At 37.0% G+C, this 25,996-nt stretch overlaps 1 protein-coding gene across 5 annotated transcripts in view; it reads left to right on the forward strand.

Moving 5' to 3' along the window:
• PARD3B (par-3 family cell polarity regulator beta) overlaps window positions 1-25,996 on the forward strand; it is a 1,095,296-nt gene that overhangs the window by 696,335 nt on the left and 372,965 nt on the right. For all 5 annotated transcript variants that reach the window (XR_001484068.4, XM_005574020.5, XM_005574021.5 and 2 more), the window contains one exon: window positions 15,629-15,673. Coding sequence is in view for 4 of the 5 variants with exons in the window: in XM_005574020.5 (XP_005574077.3) it covers window positions 15,629-15,673 (45 nt within the window). In the remaining variant the exon portion in view is untranslated. The remainder of the gene's footprint in view (window positions 1-15,628; window positions 15,674-25,996) is intronic.

Consider the following 25,996-nt stretch of genomic DNA (forward strand, 5'->3'; position numbering starts at 1 on the left):
TTTTCTTTAGTCAGCAGGTGATGAATCCTACCAGGTCTGGGTTCTTCCCTTCAAAGCTACGAGTTTCCTTCTGGCAGAGTGTGTGTCTGGAAATGTCATCCAAGAGCTAGAGCCTAGAATGGGGGCCCCAGGACTCTGCCCAGTGCCCCCTTCTGTGGCAGAGCTAGGATTCAAGTTGCAAGATGAAGTCCTCTTAACTCTTCCCTCTCCTCTCCTCTAACAGAAGGCAGGAGTCTCTCCTGGAGCTGTGAGCTGCACTGCCTGGGGTTGGAGGAGGAGTGGTGCAAGCACTCCCTTAGCTGCCCAACTGCTGTCTCACTAGGTTACATACCTCCCAAGTCCACTTACTCCAAGCCCAGCATAGCATCAGGACTTGCCCAGTAATTGCAGTCCTTATGGCCTAGACTGCCTTTCAGGTTTATTAAGGACCCCAGAGCACTTTAGCCTGCGGTGCCGAGGCTTGGCAGAACTCAGGTTCTGACTACTGGGATGGGCAATTTCCCTCGGGCTAGGGCTGGTGTAAGTGCTCCCTCCGTGGACTCTGGCTGTGTGCTGCCTGGTGTTGCTTCCTACCCTAACAGGGTGGAAAGCACTGAGTTCCAAAGCAAAGTCCCACAATCACTGTGCTCTCCCTCCCCAAGGTGCACAGATTCTGTCTGTATGACATATCTACTTCAGGGGAACGGAGGATGTGGGAGTGGTAGTGTCAGCAAATCAAGACTGTCTTTCCTATCCCCTTCAGTGTCTTTTTCAGTGATACGAAGTAAAAGTGGTTACTGTGATCACACACCTGATTTTTGGTTCTTGTGAAGGTGCTTTTTCATGTGTCTAGTAGTTCAGTTCGGCATCCTTGTGGGGAGGATTGTCAGTGGAGGCTTCTATTTGGCTATCTTACTCCTCATTATGTTTTAAGACGTAAGTGGTCTTAGGGCCATTGGTTGTATGATTCAGAAGGCTGTAGTTATAAGAATAAGGATGTTTCATATATTAAGTAGATTAACTGTTTATTTTTGAGACAAGGTCGCCCAGTCTGGAGTATAGTGGTACAATGATGGCTCACTGCAGACTCGACCTCCTGGGCTCAAGCAGTCCTTCCACCTCAGCCTCTTGAGTAACTGGGACCACAGGCACACAACACCATGCCCAACGAATTTTTGCATTTTTTCTTTTTTTTTTTGTAGAGATGGGGTTTTACCATGTTGCCCAGGCTGGTGTCAAACTTCTGGACTCAAGTGATCCACCTACCTTGGCCTCCCAAAGTACTGGGATTACAGGTGTAAACCACTGCACCCAGCCAGGTTCACTATTTTTAAACTTATTTCTGGAAAATTAATACCATACTATGAAGCTTGATGTAAAATTCATATCACAATTTTCAGTTATTGAGTCTAAGAGATGGAGCTGTGAGTCAGGGAAAGCAAGGCGGTTAGAGTGTACAGAGAAACATACCAGAGAAGAGAAATCTGCATAGAGAGAACTTCACATATAGTTAGAGGGTTTTCCTTAAGTATTACACAGAATATTCATCAAAGCATGCATGTAGGGAACTACCAAGGCTAGGCCAAAAGGATTCAAGAAGCAGTACCCAGAGCACAATCAGGAGTGAGACCAATGTTTGTTCCCACCCACAAGATTGGAAAAAAATCTCATAATCCATAGGACATTGGATAAGGTATGCAGAAGTCCATTGCCTCTGTTGTATGGCATAATAAGCATAGAGTAAATGCTGCTATAGTCCTGCCTAACAGATAATAAAGGCAAGACTCCAGAGGATCACTCTTTCCAAGAAACTATATTCCAATGACGATTTTAAAAATTACAGGAAGGGCTAAGCACAGTGGCTCATGCCTGTAATTCCAACATTCTGGGAGGTCAAGGTGGGAGGATTGCTTGAGGCCAAGAGTTTGAGACCAGCCTGAACAATATAGTGAAACCCCTACACACACACATGCGCGCGCACACACACACACACACAGCGTGTAAATATTAGCCAGGCATAGTGGCACATACTGTAGTCCTAGCTACTTGGGAGGCTGAGGCACGTGTGTGACTTGAGGCCCGGAGTTCAAGGTTGTAGTAAACTGGGATTGTGCCACTATAGGTAACAGAGCCAGATCTTATCTCTAAAAAACTTTTAAATGCAAAAAGTGTATTTAAAATTACAGGAATGTGTGTGTGTGTATATATATTATATCTATATATACATTATATATTATATATATACATTTTATATATAGAGAGAGAGAGAGGACACAACAAGGTAAAATTTCTAATATCTGGCATCCAATAAAGTATTAATATGCATGTAAAGAAATGTGGAAATAAGACATATAATAAGGGAAAAAATTAGTTAAAACCAGAACTGACACAGATGTTAGAATTAGCAGACAAAGACATTCAAATTATTATAATTGTGTTTAATACATTCAAAAGCCTAAAGGAAAATTTAACATATTAAGTAGAGCTATGGAAGATATAAAAGAAGACCCAAATCAAATTTCTGGAGAAGTTTAATATCTGAGATGTAAAATACTCTGGATGGGAGTAACAGCAAATTAGACATTGCAGGAAACCAGACAAGTGAATATGAATACACACCAGTAGAAATACACAAACTGAAAGGAAAAAGACACACAGAAATGAACAGTGAATTGTGGGGCAACTTCAGGTGGTTTAAGATACATGTCATTGGATTCACCAAATGAGAGAAAAAGAGGGACAGAGAAAAAATATCTGAGAAAACAATGGTCAATATGTTTTCAAATGTAATGAAATCTGGAAACCCATATTCATGAATCTCAAATGAATCTCGAAGCACAGACACAAAAAATGAGGAAACCACACCAAGGCATATTATAAACAATTTGCTGAAATCATGGTTAAAGAGAAAATCTTTAAAACAGGACAACACATTTCATACAGAGAGAAAAAGAGGAACAGCAGCAGATTTCTCACAGGAAAAATACAAAGGTATCATTGTGTAACAATATCTTTAAAGTATTGAAAGAAAAATACTTTTCAACTGGAATTCTTTAGCAAAAATATTTTTCAAAAAAAAAAACAAAGGATTTTCCAGAAATACAAAAGTTGAAAGAGTAAATCACTAACAGGTACACTGTATGACACATTAAAAGAAGGCTTTCTGGTAGAAGAAAAATGTTACAGATAAAAATATGAATCTACATAAATGAAGATAATCAGAAATTAGAATTACTAGGATGAATGTGTTTTAAAATTTTTCCTGTTTAAATATAAGGTTAATTGTTTAAACAAAAATAATGACAATGTAGAATGGGGTTTTTAAGACATATAAAAATGTATTATTTTTTCTAACATTCCAATAAGCCTATCATTAAGTTGAAAATAGTTTAAGTCAAAAATACATTGCTACCAAACATCATAGCTTAGCTTAGCCTGCCTTACAAGTGCTCAGAAAACTTATATTGCCCGACAGTTGGGCAAAATCATCTAACACAAAGCCTATTTTACAATATACTGTTGAAAATCTAATGTAATTTATTGGATACTGTACTGAAAGTGACAACAGAATGGTTATATGGTTACATGGTTACTTAAAATATGTTTCTACTTAATGCATATTGATATTTCTAAGCCAAAAAAATCATACACTGAACCATTTTAAGTTGAAGTACTGTCTGTAAGTCTATATACTATTGTAAGATATGCATAATAACAAAAGAACACTCAAATAATCATATGAAAAATACCCAGAAGAAAGCAGACTAGGGGAAAGGGAAGAAAGAACAAAAGGACAATAGCAAAACAGTATGTTCAAGATCAACCATAACAATAGTCACATTAAATGTGTATGTTAGACCATAAAAGGCAGAGATGGTCAATTGGATAAAAAAGGCAAGTCATGGCCAGAAGTGGTAGCTCATGCCTATAATCCCAGCACTTTGGGAGGCTGAGGCAGGAGGATCACTTGAGCCCAGGAGTTCAAGGCAACAGTGAGCTATGATCATGGTATTGCACTCCAACATGGGCACCACAGCAAGACCCTTACTTTTTTTGTCTCACACTAAAAAAGTGAGTCACAAGCATATGCTGCCTACAAGACCCACTTTAAATATAAAGACACAAGTAAGTTAAAAGTAAAAGGAAGGAAAAAGACATACCCTGCTAACATTAATCAGGAGACTACTAGAATGGCCACATTGGTATCAGAGAAAGTAGATTTCAGAAAAATATTACCAGAAAGTCCTTTCATAGCTTTAATGGATCCAAATCATCAAAACAATATAATTATTCTAAATGCTTATGTAGCTAATAGTACTGCTTCAAAAAGTGAGAGAAAAATACATTAAACAACAGGAAAAATAGGCAAATCCAAAGTTATAGTCAAAGATTTTGACACTGTGTCTCAATAATTGATAGAACAAGTACACCAAAAAATCAGTAAGGCTATAGAAGATTTGAACAATATTATCAACTATCTTGACCTAATTAACATTTATGGAACACTCCACACAACAACTGAATACACTTTTTTTTTCAAGAGCACATAGAACATTTAACAGGACATACCATATTCTGGACTATTAAAAAGTCTTAAAAGTTTTAAAAGAATTCAAGTCATACAACATATATTCTGTCACCACAGTAGAATTAAATTAGAATTCAAATAACAGAGAGAAATCTGGAAAATCTGCAAATACTTGGAAAATAAATTATGTACTTCTTAATAACACATGGATCAAAGAAGGAAGCCAGAGAGAAATTAGAAAGTATTTGAACTAAATGAAAATATAAACACTACCTATCAAAATTTGTGGGATAAGAAAAATTGTGAGATGTCACTAAGAGGATAGTTTATAACACTGAACTTGGAAAAGGAAGAAATATTTCAAATAAATGACCTCAGCTTTCACTTTAAGAAAATAGTAAAAGAGGCTGTGTGAAATGCCTCACACCTGTAATCACAGCAATTTGGGAGGCTGAGGTGGGCAGATCACTTGAGCCTAGGAGTTTGAGACCAGCCTGGGTAACATGACGAGACCCCATCTATACTGAAAATACAAAAAGTTAGCCAGGCATGGTGGCATTTGCCTGTAGTCCTAGCTACTCGGGAGGTTTAGGTGGGAGAAACACCCGAGCCTGGGAAGTCGAGGCTGCAGTGAGCTGAGATCCACCACTGCACTCCAACCTGGGCAATGAGAATAAGAACCTGTCTTAAAAAAAAAAAAAACAAAGAAAATAGAAAAAGAAGAGTGCAGTAGTCTCCATCCCCCCTTGTCTACAGGGGATATGCCCCAAAACCCCCAGTGGATGCCTGAAACTGAGTATAGTTCTGAGCCCCATAGCGCTGTAGAGGGTAGTACTATACACCACAGTTGATCTGATCACCAGAATGCTTACTATGTGACTAATACACAGGTACATATACAGTGTGGCTATTCTGCACAAAGGGGATGATTAATGGTTTGAGTGCAGTGAAGCAAGATGGCACAAGATTTCATCACACTGCTCAGAACAGTGCACAATTTAAAATGTATGAATTGTTTATTTCTTGAATTTTCCATTTACTATTTTAGACCATGATTGACCATAGGTAACTGAAACCAAAGACGGCAGAACCATGGATAAGGGGATATTTACTGTAAATTCAATCCAAATTAAGCATAAGAAGAGAAATAAAAATTAGAACACAAATCAACGCGTTAGAAAAATTTTGGTAAAATCATTGAAACCAAATGCTAGTTTTCTTATATAAAGTCAATAAACCATTAACCAGACTGATTAGCATAATATAAAACAAGACATGAACATTATTATGATTGAGAGAGGGGACATCAGTACAGATTTCACAAATATTCAAAGGATGTTAAGGCAATATTATGCACAATAAATTTGACAACTAAAATGTAATGGACAAAGATTTTGAAAGATTCCAATGATCAAATTCATGCAAGAAGAAATGAACAGTGTGGCTACCTTGTAGGTATTAAAGAAACTGAACTACAGCTAAATACTTTCCCACACAGGAAACTCCAGGTACAAATGACTTCACTGGCAAATTTGACGTGTTTCATAAAAAGAAATAACAGTTCTACAGACATTCTTCCAGATAAATAAAGAGGAGTGAATACTTCCCCAACTCATTCTATGAAGCCAACATTACTCTGATACCAAAATCAGACAAGGACATTAGAAAAAAAAATTTTAGGGTGATATCCTTCTTGAATTGATGTAAAATTTGGCAAAACACACAGATAAAAGACTGTGTGAAGACACAGGAAGAAGACAGCCATCTACGAGCCAAGGAGAGGAACCCCAAGAGAAATCAGCTCTGCTGACAGGTTGATCTTGGACTTCTAGCCTCCAGAAATGTGAGAAAATAAATTTGTCCAAGCCACCCTCAAAAATAACTAATAAAAGTTTAGTGAATTGAACCCAACAATATATAAAAAAGATAATATATCATGACCAAGAACATTTTATCCCAGGAACAATGTGAGTTTAACATTTGAAATTGATCAATGGACACGTATTAACAGACTAGAACAGAAAAAGCATGACTGTATGATCATACGGTGGACACAACATGTTAGTGACATGACTGTGTGATCAGTCACAGTGACATCAGTCACATCAGTGGACACAAAAAATATGTGATAGAATCTAATGTCATTTAATGAAAGATACACATTTAAAGAGTACTATTTGGGGACACATTTGTGGTATAAAGAAGTGCAAGAGAATTATAAAGTATAAAATTCAGGATTGTGGTTACCTCTGAACAAAGAAGGAAAGGAATGGCATCGGGTTGAAACACCCATAGTGTTTCAAAGGTAAAATAATATTTTTCTTAAACACAGTGGTTGATACACAGTGTTTACTTAATCCCTTTTTAAAAAAAAAAAAAAAAAAAACAGAGTTTTGCCCTTGTCGCCCAGGCTGGAGTGCAATGGCGCGATCTCTGCCCATTGCAACCTCCGCCTCCCGGGTTCAAGCAATTCTCCTGCCTTAGCCTCCCAAGTAGCTGGGATTACAGGCCTGTACCACTATGCTAGCTAATTTTTTTGTATTTTTAATAGAGACGGGGTTTTACCACGTTGGCCAGGCTGGTCTTGAACTCCTGACCTCAGATGATCCACCCAACTCGGCCTCCCAAAGTGCTGGGATTACAGGTGGGAGCCACCACACCCAGCCAATTGTTATCCTTTATACCTTACACATATCAGCGTTTTTTCATGCTTTAATATTTAGTAAAAGCAATTTTTAAAGCTAGTATTTCTGTTCTTGGCCTTTTTCTGAAATTGTCATACCAGAAAGACATTTATTTCCTGTATTTACAGCTTTAGAAACTCATAACATTTGCAGGTTGAAAGAAGAGCTGTTTGTACGAAGTGTTGAATGTTTTTGGAAATATAATGTGATTTTTCTATAAACAGAGGGAACTGCTATTTCAGGCATACTATATGAAGAACAAGAGTGTGATTAGTGCCAACAAGCCAAAAAATAGAGAGACTGACCACTGCCCTAGTGGTCAGTCATATATACCGAGAGAAAGACAGCAGAGTGAGACTAGCCTGCTAATCATGTGTTTTTCTATATTTCTACAGTTCATTACTCAAAATACAAGTGAATTATATTTATTCCAAACAGTTCTGTTACATTTGGGTCTTTATTTCGACCTGTCCCAGAATCAGACCCCAGTTACCTTCTCCTACCCTTCCTTGCTAGGAACTTGTCTGAAAATTCTGCCAGAAGAATTTTACAGTGTTTAAACACATTTATACTACACCATTCCTATAATTATATATATCTCACAATGAACGGTTGTCTCATTCATGAGTCTAGAACCCTTTGCTGAATGGACGTGCCCAAATGTGCTGTCATTTCTTTACTCTTACACGTGCCGCATTCATTCACTCAGCAGACATTAATGAGTACCTGAGGGATGCTAGACATGATACTAGGCTGAAATGGAAAAACAAGACATATGCCCTGCTGAAGGTGTTTAATGTGAAACAGACCCGTGCACAAATAATTGAGATATTTGCAATTCAGAAGAAGTATTATGTGTTGCTTACAATTTGTACCTAAGTACAAAGTTGCATGGCCTACTTAAAAATCTACTTCTATAGCCGGGTGCAGTGGCACCGGCTGTCATTCCATCTACTTGGGTTGCTGAGGCAGGAGGATCACTTGAGTGCAGTAATTTGAGTCCAGCCAGGGCAACATAGCAAAATCCTTGTCTCTAAATTTTTTAAATAAATAAAAATCTTTAGATTTGTATTATGTAAAAATGTTTAATGTTGAATAATAAGGTAAAATTTTATTTAAAAACAGTAATAAAAAAAAGATATCTGGGCCAGGCGCAGTGGCTCACGCCTGTAATCCCAGCCCTTTGGGAGGCCAAGGTGGGCGTATCACCTGAGGTCAGGGGTTCGAGATCAGCCTGACCAACATGGTGAAACCCCATCTCTACTAAAAATACAAAAATTAGCTGGGCATGGTGGCGGGCCCCTGTAATCCCAGCTACTTGGGGGGCTGAGGCAGGAGAATCACTTAAACCCAGGAGGCGGAGGTTGCAGTGAGCCAAGATCGCACCATTGCACTACAGCCTGGGCAACAGGTGTAAAAAACTAAATCTCCATCTCAAAAAACTCCATCTCAAAAAAATACATACATATAAAATTATATAAAATATATATTATATATTTATCTAATACATTATATATACTTATATATATTATATGTATTTATATATAAATATGTATTATATATCATATAAATATATATTTATATATTTTATATATATGATGTGCTATAGTATAGAAAAACTGGCAAAAGTGGTGAGATGTGAAAGTCTATCATAATCTATTTGTGAACACCTACTTTTGTTAGGTTTCATGATAAATTTTTACATCAGGTTGTCTCATCCTGTGAGGCTTTATCTACATTTTACAAATAAGTTCAGTAAGCTTGAAAAAAGATTCAGTAATTAGCAGCAGAATCCAGGGCCTTTTAAAATCAAAGCTCGGGATCTTTCTTTCTTTCTTTTTTCTTTTTTTTTTTTTTTCATGCTACTCCCTTCCCCAGGAGTAAAGATGTTCTAGGTGCTTGAAGTTATTTTTGCTCCTCCCTGATTAATTGACGCAAGTAATTATTCACCTAAAACCTTTATTGTCTTTGTGAACCTTCGTGTCTCTCTGACCTTCCTCTGTTCCTGAAGCATATCTTTTTCTTTATTAAACTATTTAACATATTTTATTCTAACAAATATGTCATTTGTATCTCCTCATTAGACCATGGGGTTGAGTATCTGATTCTTTTAAGAAAAATGGTGTGTACTGAATGGATTAAAACAAATTAATAAATTTATGAAGAAATTATTTGGATTTTTTAATACTCTTTAATGAGCTAAACATGACAGTATAAGAACATATGGAAAGTATTGGATTTTCACAACTTTCAATTTAAGGCTTTCTGAGGTTCATGGAGAAAGAAAAGGAATTTTAAAGAGATCACCAAAGAGTTGTGAATATATGGATAGCTGGATAATGATGAGGGGAATGGGCCTTCCTTTTTTACCCTATGTAACATTTTTTATCCTATGGCTGAGGGATGCATTATGATATTGGAAGAAAATTTCAGCTGCAGAGTTCTGATTAGCTTACTGTCAGAGCTGCAGCACATTCGAGATGCAGCACAGTGCTTTTGGGAAAGCTTGCTAAGATAAATGAGATAAATGTTTGCACCATGATCTTCTACTAATTCCTTAGCCCCCTTTTCAGCAAAAGCCTTGCTGTGTGTGTGTGTGTGTGTTTGTGTGTGTGTGTGTGTGTGTTTCAAGAGATGGAAGAATTTTTTAACACATGAAAACTCACAGTGCTGAAAACTCAAAAAGTCTTCCTAAGCAGAATCATTATGCCAAATTGTCATTGACATATGAAAACACTATAGATTAATGCAGTAATAGTTCATGGTTGCTCAGGAAGAAACTTAATTTACAATTTGAAACGGGTTTGCATTCCTTAGAAATTCTAGAAATCAATCAGTGGTACAGAAATTGATCTGCTAAAGGAGAGGAAAATTGATTTTTAATATTGGCAACTACATCAATTTTTTTAAGTTCTGAAGGAACAACTCTTGAAAACAAATTTATTAACTGTTAAGGGATTACTTGATATTTAGTTTCCTAGCAAACTATCCAAAGAGAAGTATTTATAGCCTCATTAGAAGATGTATTTTTATTGTGCCAAACATCAACTTCAAAATTGCAGTCTCTATTATTTCAGATATGGAAATCAAAAATTAAATGAAATGGAGTTATCTATATAAGACTACCATTGCATCATATTTTAGAGTGATACTTTGCCTCAAAGTATCTCAATATGAATAGTGAGAATCTGAACACATTTGCATATTCCCCATTCGTGATATAGTGTTGGCATTCTATAAAAGAATAACTGTAGCTGACGGCAATTCTTATCTGAAGAGATTTGTGCATGATAGCAATACACCATCTTCTGTCAGCATAAGAAGAGCATCTGGGGCCCATTAACTCACCAAATCTGCCACTGTTCTGCAAATTTTTATTAAGCAAGTGTAGTTCCTAATAGTCACTTACATTATAGAATGCGTATCAAATGCTATCAATAAGCAAGGGGATTGTTTTCCTCCAGTGAGAATGCATTTGAAGTGTATAAGAAAGCTTGACAAAATAATAAAACACTTTAAGTGATCACTATATTAATATAAATGTATCCTACTGGGAAGCCAATGTGTGTAAGTATTATGTGCACTTTGATGTTTGCCACTAACTAGTTCTCAGAGTGCCATCTTTTTCATAGACTTTTCCCCCTGTATTTTCTTTCTCTCAATTCTAATGATGAACTGGTTGAAATTAAGTGAAAAGACACAGACTGTTTATTTATGCTTTTTTAAAAGATGCCATTGATACTGGGCAGTTCTAATTAGCGTCAAAGGCTTACAACCAGGAGAACTACAAACATAGGCCATCAGGCTGCTATGTTTCTCAAACAAGTCTTCCTGAATCAGAGAACACACCAGAAAATTAACAGTCTTCCCAGCCAAAGAGTGTCCTCTTTATTAAGTACCTTATGATAATTAGGTAAAATAATGTACATCAATCTTGAATTGAATATGAGGAAGCATGAAGTTAGTGTAGAAATCCTAATATCTAAATAAATCTGAAGAAAGATCAAGAGGAGGCAGTCCATGGTACCCTCTAAGTATGTAATAATGGTTATAATAAAATAACAGTTATAAAAATATTTATGAATTGCAGCTTCAGAAACCTGAGCATTTCATTGGTATCTCTTCAATTATTATAATATCCATTTAAGATAATCAAGAGCAAGTAGTACCAGTCTTTGGGTAAAACTGAAGGATAAGAAAGGCAATGAAATAACCTGTAAACACAAATACTTTTTTCAAAAGAAAGAAGAAAGAAAAGGAGAAAAAATTCTGTCATCAGAACTAGAACAAGAAACTTAAGACTCTTGCTCCATCAGCACTCTCTTACTCAATGTTTTGAATTAATACTTTACCGTTTTGGAATCAAAGACCTTTCCCACACCAGGCCCATTTATTTTTCAATCTCTTGTAAATAAGTCCTTTGTTTAAAATGACACACCTGTCGTATTTCATATCGCTACCATTCCAATCACTGTGCTAAATATTATGCAGTGAAACTACTAGACTTAAGCTTCAGCCCCAAGAGATAATTTTAATAGTAGCTCTAAGGTAATGTGAGTTATAAAGGAAGTTGGGTATTAATTATAACACTTGCCATTTAAAAAAAAAAAAAACAACTTGGTGGCATGTGTAATTTTACCTCATTTTCTCATTTGCTACTGTTATTTAAATTACTTCCCAGCACTAAGCATGTGTATAAAAGATGATTGTTCCAAATTTAACCTTTTAAATAAAATGTATTCTATCAATTAAGTCATTACGGTTCCCTCTCTTTTCCATTATGTTTATTCATTTATCTTCTGTCCTAAAGATAGACATCTGTGTCAGTGAATATTTCGGAGAAAGGCCTCTAATTTTTATGCCTATCACCCATTTGGATTTTCTACAATGTTTTTCAAATAGTTTATATTAGTGTTCGAGATAATTTCAAATTGTCAATTAAAATAATGATAAGTATAAGAAATAATAAATATTATTCAGCCAAAAAGTTAAGAAGATAATTTGTTAAGCCTAATATGGCCAGGGAATTTGCAAGTACTTAAATCAGCTTAGATTTTTTTTAAAAAGATAAAAACAAAACAACAAAAGCCTTACCTTTGTATGAATCCCTTCTTCTGAATGACTATACATAATAAAACCATACAGTCTACTGTACTTTCATTGCCTGTCTTCCACTGCAGAATGATTCAGGAGCCAGGTAAACTGCTAGGTCATATCTGTTGCGGTTGGGGAAATGATCCATACAATAACAATGTGAAAGCACCTAGTGCCCTGCTGAAGCATAGTATGCTCTCGATTATTTTCTCTCTTTAGTTCTTTATAATCCTGAGCAAATTAAATCACAAACCCCACAACTGTCATCAAATACACCACCTTTACCACTCTCACAACTTCCATTTCTCAAATGTTTTCATTTATTGAGAATTATGTGTCTGGAACTGTGCAAAGTGCTTTTGTACATTGTTTCTCATTTAGTTCCCACAACTCTCTGTGTGCTGTTTGTACTGTTTTTTCCCCCCATTTCTCATATGGGGAAACTAAAGCTAAAAAAGAGCTTAGTGGCCGGGCGCAGTGGCTCACACCTGTAATCCTGGCACTTTGGGGGGCCAAAGCAGGTGGATCACCTGAGGTCAGGAGTTTGAGACCAGCCTGACCAACATGGAGAAACCCTGTGTCTACTAAAAATACAAAATTAGCCAGGCATGGTGGCACGTGCCTATAATCCCAGCTACTCAGGAGGCTGAGGCAGAAGAATCGATTGAACTCAGAAAGTGGAGGTTGCAGTGAGCCGAGATCGTGCCATTGCACTTCAACCTGGGCAACAAGAGCGAAACTCTGTCTCAAAAAAAAAAAAAAAGAGCTTAGTAACTTGCCTGGTAATGCTGGCATTCAACCCACATCTGTCTGATTACTAGCTATGATGTTAGTCTGACTTTCTATTTTGTTTCTCATTGGTGATGACAGTAGTCCATATTTATTAAGCACTTACTCTGTGGTCTTCTAAGTACCTTGCATATATTTGCACATGTAATCATCACCACATACCTGTGGGGTAAGCAATATCTTCTTATGATGAGACTGAGGCCACAGAAAGTTAAAATGATTTGCACAAAACTGTTGTTTCCAAACAAGGATTCCGATTCAGAAAGATGATTTCTCATTTGTAGAATGAGAATGGATATTTTAGCTTGAACCCATCAGAATCATCAATTTCAAAACATGTTAAACAAAATTATAGCTAACATTTATTAAGATTGATCACCACAGAAAGATAACTATTAATAGCATATATTCAAATAAAGAGAGTAGTTTTTTAGCATATAGTTAGTTGTGTTGTCTTCTATTCCAGGTTTCTCAGGTAGTGACTCTTCTGTGACTCTTACCACAAGTGTAACGAATGGAGTGGTTAAGAGTGCCATATTTAAGTTCAGGCTTCTCCATTTATGAGGCATATGTCAGTTTCTTTATCTGTAACATAAAGATAGTAATAATAATACTTTCCAGGTCGTTGTGAGAATTGAATGAATGAATAGATACAAAGTGCATAGCATAAAACCTGTATATTACAAGTACTCAGTAAATATTAGTTGCTAAGGTTATTTTTAATCATTACCATTGTTTTCTAATATTTTTCTACTTACAGTGTAAATTGATTCTATGTAAGTGCTTTTTAGGTCTGAGAAAAACAGAATTTGGCTCACAAGTGGTGCCTTATAAATACTTACCTCCCAACTGGAAATAAAACAAAAAGTCTAACAATATTTTTAGGCAGTTGGGAACAGAATAATCACAGATATGTAGTGTTTTTATCTGGAAAATACAGAAATCGCTTAGAAAAGAAGGGCCAGGTGGGAGTGGGAAGATTATGTATAGTAACTGGGTCAATTAAGACTGAATGTTGTGGGCAGAGAAAAAAAGGGACATGTTACCCTGAGATCAATCTAGTGTTAGGCAAAATGGAAGAGATTCTTCTCATTAGCAAATTTCCCCTCACCTGGCTTCAACCCTTGAAACCAGAGTTTTATGTACTAACATAGACAGTGGCACATGATAATGAACAACTTTTGTTGAAAGTGATAATCTATGCAGAGATGCCTAAGGATTAAGAACTTTGCATCTATGTTCATGAAGGATATGGGTTAGCAGTTTTCATATCATGTAGTTTTCCTGATATTGGTATCAGGGTAACACTAACCTCATAGAATGGCCTGGGAAATCCTCTCTCTTTCTAATACATTTTCTGTAGAATTGGTCTTATTTATTTCTTAAATGTTTGGTAGAATTCACCAGTGAAGCCATCTGGGCCTAGAGTTTTGTTTGTGGGGAAGTTTTACGTCTAAACACATTTTTTTTCCCAAAAAATTACTATAGGGCTACCCATACTATCTAATTCTTCCTATATGAGCTTCAGTAATTGTGTCTTTTAAAAATGAATCCATTTCATCAGAGCTCTGTTAATCTAGAGTTAGTTTTTCCCCACTGTTGAGGCAAGACCCTTCTTCACATTCGAATGGATGCCCTTCAGTTATGAAGTTTTCCACTCTGGCTGTTGGAAATAGGCACTATTCCCAGCCCTATGTGAACTTCGCATGCTGTTCCTTTTCCAGTTTGGAATGGTTCTTTGCCAACTCTTGGGGTAATTTTCTTACACACATGTGATCATCAGTATTCAACTAAATATATGAAGAGATTTTTCTGAAGATAGTATTGCTCTTTCCTCTCTGGTTCTCTGCTCTGCAACCTCTGTCTTCTTTGGCTTCCTGGGATGGCCAGCACCATGTCCTCAAGCTGGGGCCATCACTGGGTTCTGCTTGGGTGTTGTCTTTCCTGCACAGCTGCCTGGAGGCTTTCTTTGGAGAATAAGCTGGGGCAATTGTGGAGTTCACGTCCTTTGTATTCCATCTCTTGGGGTCACTGCATTTTGTTGCCTAATGTCTAATCTGTTGAATGCCATTGTTTCTTGTTTTGTCTAGTTTTTAAAATTGTTTCGGGGAGGATTACAAATCTGTTCCCTTTTACTCTATTTTGACTAGATACAGAAGTCTAATTCTTAAGTATTTAATATACACACAGACACAAACACATGTATTGCTGTTATACTGAAAAAATTTTATTATATTGTATACATCTCTGGGTCTATGAATTTGGTTTCTCCTGTTGTAAACATGGAAGCAACGACCCAGTTAAAATAAAGAAGATAAAGAGAAAATGAAGTTATATTCATAAAAGATCCAATAAACATACTTATTCATAGCTGTCTTCAAGATATCTACCAATAAAAGTGAGGTACCCCAGGGTAGGCTGGAAGAAAAAATGTTTCTCAAATCTCTGCCAGTAAAATTTTTAACTTATTATGAATCTATATTAATTTACTGTTTAAAAATTGTCTGATTTACAAGCCGGTCTGATCCTTGTCTCTTTCATTTCTTCTCCTCAGTGCCAGATGAAAGCAAAGTTCACTCATTGGCTGGACACAAATCGGGTAAGAAATTCCTTGTAACTGACTATATTCCCCTTCCTGGAAATCACTGGCTGTGTTTTAGTAGCAGTTGGAACCTGTTTCTATCCACTAGTCGCTGAAAGGCTTTCTAATTAATACAGGAGATATCTCTGACTTCCACAAAGATGAATTATTGCTTGGCTGTGTGCATAGTGGCATAATGTATGCTGACTCAGAATGTTTGGGAGCAAATAAAGATTTCCAAAAATATATATATATAACCAAAAATCTTAAATCTGTACTCCAGCTGAACACTTAAAAACAATTGCAAGAAAACCCAAGAAAGTTCAAGACTCTTTCCCATGATGACTTTCATATTTAAGTGGTAGGAAAAAAGATTCCAGAATAAGAAAGATATGGTCATTTTTTTCTCCTCAAAAAAAAGAATAGGATTTTTTTCTTTTTTTTTTTCTGCCTGTCATCAAAATGGATTGTTCCAGGGATGTATGCGTTATTTTTCTTTAGAGACATGAATGAGCTCCCTAAATATTCTCTAGAAAGTCCACAAAAATTTCTAAGCGTCTCTTAGGTCTTTATCATGTGTGAGTTACCTTCACTCCTAAAATCCAAGCTGTTTCTTCATGGCCAAGTAGACTGCCTCCTACTCCTTTTGCCTTCCTCCATCATCATTTATTCACATTAGTTGAAAATGTTTAAAGCTACTAAGCTAGCAAATAGTGGAGTAATCCCTTTCCTCTAGGGGCACATTATTTTGGAGGAGAAAATGTCCATTTTGCTCGTAGCATTGCCCCTCCAAACAACAGAAGGATTATGATTTGCTAACATCACTCCGTTGGTGAAACAAAGAGTCTTTCCCATCACCAAGTGTCTCCTGTGTTTGTGTGCCAATTATGTTTTCAGCAGTAAGTGGCCTTGTTGCCTCATTACCTCCATCATGTTCCAGGGCAAGATTATGATTTTTTTTCTTTCTTCTTTCTCCAGATTCTCTTGTGATAACAGCAGGGAAGGGCTGGTTCACAACTCTTAGATTTTTTTTCTTGCTTTCCCTAATAAAAAGCCTAAGAAGTTAGATCACTGTGAAAGAAGAGATTTCTGTGGGAGTGATAAATTGCCACATGCTGTTTGTTCCCAACATCCTCTTCCATTAAATTCTCTACTACTGGACATATTTTTAGGAGCTTCAGAAGGAAGTTATCATGACCAGGGAACCCCAAGAATAATCTATAATATCTTCATCTTAAATACATGCTACTGTTTGTAGTTCATATATATGTATATATATGTGTGTGTATATATAGATATACACAAAATAATTCCTGAAGATGAAAAGTCTTTTCTGTGTGCTGGGATAGGCTTCAAGGCAAAAAGTTGAAGTCCTTTTCCTTTTCCGGAATGTTTATCAATTCGGTTTTTGAAAATGAGCAAATAATAAATTTTCTGGCTTTTTCCAGGAAATCAAATCTTATTCTAATCCTAATTGCCAAGCACACTGCTATTAGGTGGCAATTAAAAGTTTGTCACTCTTTTAAGATGAGAACTTTGTCATCTTTGTATATTGGCATAACATTTTATGTAAATTTCAATAATCTGTCTTTGCACAGTGTGATATAAAAATATTAATAAAGAACTATGCTAAGTGCAAAACTTGAAATAATAACCTTCCAAAAACTTTTTAGTCAAAAATGGCAGAATTTTAAAGCCGTCACACAGGTTCATTGCAAATTCCATATGGCAACTTCACTTTAGCTGATAGAAATAGTTCCAGCAGTCTTTATGTCACATGAACCACCCTGTTTAAATACATCTGATGTTTTAAAGAATATTTCTGTTAGTAATGTACTGTTATTCCAACATGCACTATTCTTATATTTTTAAGTACTATTATAACATATCACTACTTCAGATTTCTCACTGGGCATCTGTAGAAATGCTGAAAAATAACCAGACACTTGATAACTTTGGAGCAAAAGTGGCCTGCGATGAAAAGGGCTAAACAATCACCGAAAATCATATACTTTAGAGTCACATTAAGTGAGAGCATCTTGTAAAACACTAGAAACGGTTCTGAGAAAGCACAAAGCAGCATTAGAGGAAAGTATTCAACTAAGGTTCAAAATTTATGTACTCTAAGAACATACCCTTCCCCATTTTTTGTTTTTTTGGTTTTTGTGTTTGAGACAGAATCTCTTTCTGTCACCCAGGCTGGAGTGCAATGGCATGATCACAGCTCACTGCAGCCTCGACTTCCCTGGCTCAGGTGATCCTTCCACCTCAGCCTCCCGGATAGCTGGGACCACAGGCGCATGCCACCATCCCCAGCTAATTATTTTTATTTTTTATTTTTTGTAGAAATGGGATTTTGCCATGTTGCCCAGGTTAGTGTCAAACTCTTCTGGGCTCAAGCAATCCACTCGCCTTAGCTTCCTGAAGTGCTGGGATTACAGGTGTGAGCCACAGAGCCTGGCCACTCCCCCAATTTTTTACATTTCTTTCTTTTGGAAAATTAGTCTTGAATCATAATGATCCTCAGGAACTCATCCCTCACATAAAACGCAGTTCCCCTCTGTGCGTTGCATTTACGTGAAGGGATGTCTCGTTGGGATTTGGTGGTGGTGGTGGCGGCGGCGGCAGCTGCAGCAGCAGAGGGATGAGGGTTCTCTTGATTGTAACAACCTCTTTCAGTTAGAAAGTCATTTTTTAAATTCATCTAAATTTACCTGTAGTCTCAGTCGGCTACAGGTCATCTGTGACCACTAAGCATGTTACCAGATCGTATTTTAACTTATAAATCTCTACTTACCTCACCATTGTTAAAAGGAATCACTTAAGTTCTTTTTGTTGCAGTATTGCCCCCTTTCCCAAATTCTTTCTCCAGATCTTCAGAATATTTAAGTTAAAATATGATTTTTTTTTTTTTTTTTTGAGACAGAGTCCTGCTCTGTTGCCCAGGCTGGAGTGCAGTGGCACAATCTCTGCTCACTGCAACCTCTGCCTCCCAGGTTCAAGCAATTCTTCTGCCTCAGCCTCCTGAGCAGCTGAGATTACAGGCATGCATGTGGTGCCTGGCTACTTTTTTTTTTTTTTTTTTTTTTTTGTATTTTTTTATGCTAAGAAGAATCTCTCACTCTTTCTCTTTAGCTATAGAAATGTGAGCAGCTTTTATACTATCCAAGACCAACAGGAAGTTAAACAAATTAAATTGTGTATACTGACCTAAATCTGTCATCCAGCCTCTTATTCGAGACGACATTCAACATTTTAATAAATTCATCTGACTTAAAATTTCTTGAGTCAGCTACTTAGTCTGTAAAGAGCCATTTCGTGTCAAGTTCCATCTGTTGGTCTGGCTTGGGTCCCTCCCAAATTTGTGACAATATTTTTGGCACCCTTTTCTCGGCTTAATTTTTAAATGGTTGATACTTCAGAGCTCAGATCCAATCAAAGGCCCAGGTAAAATAAATCTTTCTAACATTTTTGGCCCAAAATGTAGTGTTCCCCTCACCCCTTCTGGAATTCTTCCAGTATTCTTGAGATTTCTCTGAGGACCTATTTCAGGGGTTTCCCCAAAAGGGCACTGCATCTCATTACCTTGGCAAGGAAGACAGCAGGATGGTTCTCCTGTTTCTGAGCTGGTAGAATCCTCCGCCACATATGAGAGATATTTAAGTCTATGGTATGGTAAGACCTGCCCAGAGAAGTTAGAAATAAAATACCCTTTGTTTGGTTCCTTGAAGAAAAATCCCAAGTTTCATAGAGCCTTGAAAAACCAAAAATATCTTTAACCTCTTTCCTTGTTTCACTCATTGAACTCTGACAAAATTCAAATTCTAGCAATGGCTGGAGAAAAAACAAACAAAAAAACAGAAAAATGTATGTTTTTAACAATAAAAACATTTTTAAATGATTTAAATATTCTGAGGGAACATTAGGATCCAGAGAAAATGTCATCAAATTTAGCAAAGCTTTATTATTATTATTATGCTTTAATTTTGGTTAAACTCAGGGTCTTAACATATGTCGGAGAAGGAATTCTTATTTTCTTTCTGTCTACTAAAATGACACCTCAACCAATAGTTTAATGCTCCTTTACGTTCAGACAGAAAGGGCTTATAAATTTTACTTTTTTTAGTGTCTTCTTTTTTATTTTTTTATTTTTTGTTTTGATTTACTGCTTGGAACTGTTTTAATATGTATTGACTGTCTGCAGAGATCTTTGCTGACCCAGCTCTTTAAGATGATGCAGTACTGAAGAAAGCCGATGAGTTCTTCTTTATGAGCTCTGACATATTAATTAGCAAAATGGACTAAAAAGCTTGGCTATTTCTGTTTTAATTTCTTATATTCTCAAACACCTGTCCATATAGCTGTAAAACAGGCAAGTCTGTGAAAGTAATGGTTGGCAGCAAGTCCAGACCTTTTCTGAGACAACTTTATCAATTAATGAGCAAGTACTCATTAACAATCTAGGGGGCTATTTCTATGTGCGGCCACTAAGTATGTTTGGTATCCTAACAGTTTGATGAAAAAACTGAAGCTCAGGGAATTTAAATACTTGATCTTGGCTGGGCACAGTGGCTCACGCCTGTAGTCCCAGCACTTTGAGAGGCCAAGGCAGGCGGATCATTCGAGGTCAGGAGTTTGAGACCAGCCTGTACGACATAGTGAAACCCCGTCTCTACTAAAAATACAAAAATTAGCTGGGCATGGGGGCCCACACCTGTAATCCCAGCTACTTGGGAGCCTGAGGCAAGAGAATCGCTTGAACCCACGAGGTGGAGGTTGCAGTGAGCCAAGATCACACCACTGTGCCCCAGCCTGGGCAACAGAGCACACAAAAAAATAAAAAATTAAAAATTAAAAAATTGATCTCCAGCTGGTAACTAGTTTGGGATAAGAATATGAACCTCAGTATTGTATGGTGGAGCTTATGCTTTGGGGCAATTTATATTTCACTAACATGTGCCTTATGCCCACATTCCAAAAACAGAGAATGCAGGAGTAAGACACAGCCCCTACATGACGCACACATATCAAGATATCTGATACATCTTTACTTGCATTGTGTAAGCTCAGCCAGCTGAACCAGGACACAATAGGTATAATTTCTCTACCAAACTACTGTAGTTCTTGAGTATGAGAGGGACATCTAATCTGATCATTCTTGCCTTTGTTTCCTTACATGTATGTGTGCATGTGTACATGTATAGGAATGTGTGGGCCAAGTTGAGAGCTGTGTGAGAGAGAAGATGTGCATTAGATGTGTATGAATTATAGCAAAGGCACATGTGCAGGTAATGTGTATCCTTATAACAAAGGCCAAGAGTTTAGTATGCAAATTACTACTTCGGCAGGTCTTACATTTTGTTCTAAATGCAATGTGTATAAACATCAAATCTGTAGTGTTCAAATGTGGCCTAAGAAATTTCTAGATCCTTGCAAAAGAACAGAGCTTTTAAAACCATAGGGTGATTGGATAGTCACTTTAATTCAAGAGCAATGAGTTATTAAATGACATTTCATAAATTGTGTTGTCTTATTATTCCAGACTTTCATAGAATATTAAAATTGAAATGTGCATTTACATTTTGGAATGCCAGTTATGGTCATTTTAAAAATGTTTACATCTTTAAAAATTGCAATCAATTGGATTGCAAATTTTCATGAATTTTTATGGTTATTATTGATGCGGAGCTAAAATTTTCAAGTTAGCGGTTAGTGTACTTGAACTCTTTCTTTTCACATCGACTCATTAAGACATGACAGCATGGTTCTCTATTTGGACAAACATCTTTACTGGATGCTTTCTAAGCTTTTGTCATTTGTTATGTTGGATAAATATAGCTTTAGACACAAGAAATATATACATTTCTCACATGCTGCAGGCTTGGTTTATATTTCCATGGAATTCAGGAAGTTGTCATAAAGAACTTAGCAATATGTCTAGTGTTCTTCCTATACAAAGTTGATTGTGAAGCAACTCTGATATTTCCACATTTGCAAAAAAATTACTGAATAATGTGGTCTGTAAAATTCAGTGAATCAAACTGAATTAGAAACAAATATATCAGTCTTTTAAATAAAATTATTTACTCCTCAAATGTGGAGCTAGTTTATGCATCTCTAAAATTCATGAGTAAAAAAGAGGCAACGTATGTTTCCAAATCAAATTTCAAAATAAATAATTTTAGTTCCACTCATGTTTACTAAATGCCCACTCTGCAACAGATATTGTGTTAAGTACTGAGATACAAAGTAAAATAAGACATGTTCTCAGCCTTATACAATGTTTATAATGTGGTAGAGGAGAAAAAATACAAATGCCTAATTCAGTATTTGTTTGATACCCTCATGTTAAAGAGTTCAATGCAAAAACCTCACAGAGGAAATACTGCTTAATTCCATTTGGAATTGGGGATGGCTGTCAGGTTTCAGAAAGGATGTGCTTCCATAGCAGGATCTGAAAGCAAAATAGAAATTGGAGATATGGAAAAGGTCAATGAGCCAACACATTTCAGGCATCTGGAAAGTCCTGAGAGCATGAAACATCATGGTATATTTAAGAAACTTTAAGCAGTTCAGTGTGGCAGCAGTACAAAGGGAAAGTGACGAGATATCAAGTTGAGCCAAGTAGGCAAAGATTAGACCATACAGACTCCCACCAAATGAAAAAGTGCCATTTTATCCCATAGGCTCAGATAATCTAAGATTAAAGAAAAGAGGTCACTTTTATATTCTAGCAATATCAATCTTTTGACTGTAGGAACCTGAAGGGACGCCCCCCCTCCCCCCGCTCCCCGCCAAAAAAAAAGGAGAGAGAGACTAATAGTCCAGGTAAGAGATGATGTTGGCATAAGTGTCAGTGATTAGCAAAGGAAGGGGAAAGAAAAGTAAGAAATATTTAGGCAAGAAAGTTTTGAGTATTTTTTTTAAGTTAAACTTAATGGGTAAGTAAAAAAGGGTATCCAACTTGATTGTCATTGTACTTGTCACTTATCGCTACAACTATGCTGCATAATAAAACCAACAGGAAACATTTATTTCTTGATCACATATCTCCAGGTATACTGGAATTTGCTGATATCTCCAGTATTTGGGTTTAGCTCCAACTTTCAGGTTAGGACCAGCTTTTCTGCAGGTGTTGACCAGCGATTTCCTGCAGCATTTACTTCTTGATAACAAGAGTGAGAAGATAGAGACAGGGTAGATAGACACTTAAGAGTGAAGTGTATTAACACAAAGGCTGTGGCCGCCCCTCACCGCCCCCCTGCCTGCCCCCCGCCCCCACACACAAAGGAGGCCACGGAGTTGATGGAACTGATGGAGGAAATGCTGGGACTATGGGTCAGTGCTGACACATCCATGGCTATACACTTGGTCTTCTTGGCCTTGGCTGGGCTGGTGGATGGGAAGCCAATATGGATCACCTTGTGGATGGGTGCAAAGAAACCAAATTTGGGCAGGCACTGGAAGTACCTGGGGAAGCAGGAGAGACTCACAGTGCTGTCATGGCCCCACAGCCTGGAGCCTCCCCTGCCTCCTCTGCCTCTTCAGAGCCCAGCAGAAAGAGAGAGAGAGAAGCCTCCTTGGGGTTCCATTACCTACACTCCAAGATGGAAATCATTCAGGTGGATAGATGATGAAGGTAGTAGACGGCAAGGATGACTGAGAGTAGAAGGAAGAGTGACAGGTTAGCATGAGCTGTGCAGGAGCAAGATTCCATATGAGCAAAGTGCAGAAAGTGAAAATGAGGAAAAAGGACCAAGTTGGATCTCTTTCTCACCCTGACCTCCATGATATGGGTGTGAGAAGCTTCAATTGAGAAAGGTGCTGAGAAAGTATAATTCATAGTGGAGAATTGAGGTGGTTTGAAAGAAGAGGTTGGGTTGAAAATGAACAGTATTTTGTCAACCATGGAAGGATAGTTGGACTCGAGAAGGCAAGGTGGAAGACTCTAGGATGAGGGGAGAAGTAGGACAGCAAGTCACACTGGAAGATACACAGAGTGGTATCATAAGGCCAACAGCACAGGAAAGAGCAGGTGACCGGGTCTTGTGTCTTGGAAGTGACCGAGATCAGCAGTAGTGATGGGGTTGCGTAGATGGCAACTTTTTTGGTGAATAAAGAAAAAACTTGGGTCAGTTCAGACTCAGTGGTGGCCTAGATGAATTATTTCTTTAAAGATTTCCTGTGTCCGACGAATGAGGAGATCAAGAATTTCCAGAAGGAAATGGTCCCAGGTTTACAGAAGGTTTGAAAAGATGCCTTATTTCCACTAGGAATGGGAGGTACAACAAGCATAGATGATCTTTCTAGAAACTTAACATCAAGAGAAAGGAGAGAGATATGTCTAGAGAAGATAAGAAAAGTTGTTTTTATTGTTCTATTTTATCTTATTAATGAGAAACACTGAATCATGTTTATAGAATGAGAGAAAAGAGATATTCGTAAGGAGAAGATGGATTGGGAAAGAAGCAATTGTTTAAGGAACTGGTTTAAGAGTGTAGTTTTGTAGTAGTTGGCCTTGGCAAGGATGAGCATTGGGTGTAGGGAAGGTGGTAGGGGTGCCTGTGTTATAGGTAAATTTATAGGCGGAGGAGTGGGAATTAAAGATGTTAATGGTTGACCGTGCACAGTGGATCACGCCTGTAATCCCAGCACTTTGGGAAGTCAAGGCAAACGATCATTTGGGGTCAGGAGTTCCAGACCAGCCTGGCCAACATGGTGAAACTGCATCTCTACTAAAAATACAAAAATTAGCTGAATGTGGTGGCAGGCACCTGTAATCGCAGCTACTTGGGAGGCTGAGGCAAGAGAATCGCTTGAACCTGGGAGGCAGAGGTTGCACCGAGCCAGGATCGTACCATGGCACTCCAGCCTGGGTGACAAGAGCAAAACGCTGTCTCAAAACAAACAAACAAACAAACAAACAAAGAAGTTAATGGTCTCAATTTTCTAGATGATGTCAGATCTATATATAATTACATTATAGGGTTGATAACAGGCTGCCAAAGAAAAGAAGAAACGCTATAGATAATAAGTAACCCATGTTGGGGTATGTTTAAGTCACTGAAGCAAAATTGGATGGAAAACTACGAAAAAAGCTATATTTCACACACACGTACCCATACACATTCATACACATCCACACACACTATAGTCAAGGGTCTGGTTGTGGATGAACTACAGTTGCTTCCTAAAGTAAAATGTTTCTTATCATTTCGGATTATATTTCCAATTCTCTACTTATAGTGAAATTACAGAATACAAGGATTAAATGTAGTATTATATGTCTCTATTACAACCAGACTACTTGAAAGAGTACACTGAGGCCCTGAGAGAGGAAGTGAACCTCATCAGAGGCCCAGCTGTTGAGCAACAGATCCCAGGCTCCGATCCATTGACTTCTATTTCTGCAGTCTCATACTTGGTACCATGAGCTACCAGTTTTGCCTGATTTAATAACCTAAACCATCATTAAAATCCCCCAAATTTCCCCATACTCAGCGTGAATAATAGAAAGATTTGTTTGGCATAGCACTGATAATTTTTCTTTTAAGCTTTTTCTGTTAAAACCTACCAGAATTTAATAAGTTTCTACATATAAAGAATCTTTATTTTGTTCAAAATTTGTATATACTTTGTAAGTCTATAGTTGCTACTCATTATACTTTTTAGCTTTATTATTGTGTTTCTTTTTAACATAAATGCACAGGAGAAATTATTTCTGAGCTCTGATGGAATGTATTGATATGGCGTATTTTGGTATATATTTGTCTGCTTTGACCTCATATATTTTTACATTACAGAATTCTCAGTAGCAAAACTCTTCATTATCCTATCTTTCTCATTATTCATAATTTGACAGTTTATCCTTGGAGATAAAATTCACTCTGCTTCAGTGTGCATTGATTTAGAAAATTTATAGTTTCTAAAATTTGTTGAATTGTTTGAATAAATGAAAAATAATTTTATAAAGAGAAGAGGGTATTTTTATATACATCAGATACTTCTAATATGGCTGATCTCTCAAACTTCACTCTCCATGGGTAATATATGTCTTATATATTTAGAAAACAGTGGTTTAGAAGTGACAATTCTAATTGTGCTTCTAAATGCCAGAGTGATCATCTGAGTTAAAAAATGTTATTAAGCGATTACATAAAGATTGATAAATCCAAAATGAATGTTTGACATCAAAACTTTACTGTAGGCTGAGCTATCTACACTCAACTTAGGATCAGCTCTGCAGCTGGAGAGGAACAAGAGTAGGAGCCACACAAAGCAGTAACGAACTTAAAAATTACACTAAAATGCCATAATCAGAATTTCATTGTATGAATTTGG

This window comes from Macaca fascicularis, chromosome 12, assembly GCF_037993035.2.
Source record: "Macaca fascicularis isolate 582-1 chromosome 12, T2T-MFA8v1.1".
Taxonomy (NCBI): Eukaryota; Metazoa; Chordata; class Mammalia; order Primates; family Cercopithecidae; genus Macaca; species Macaca fascicularis.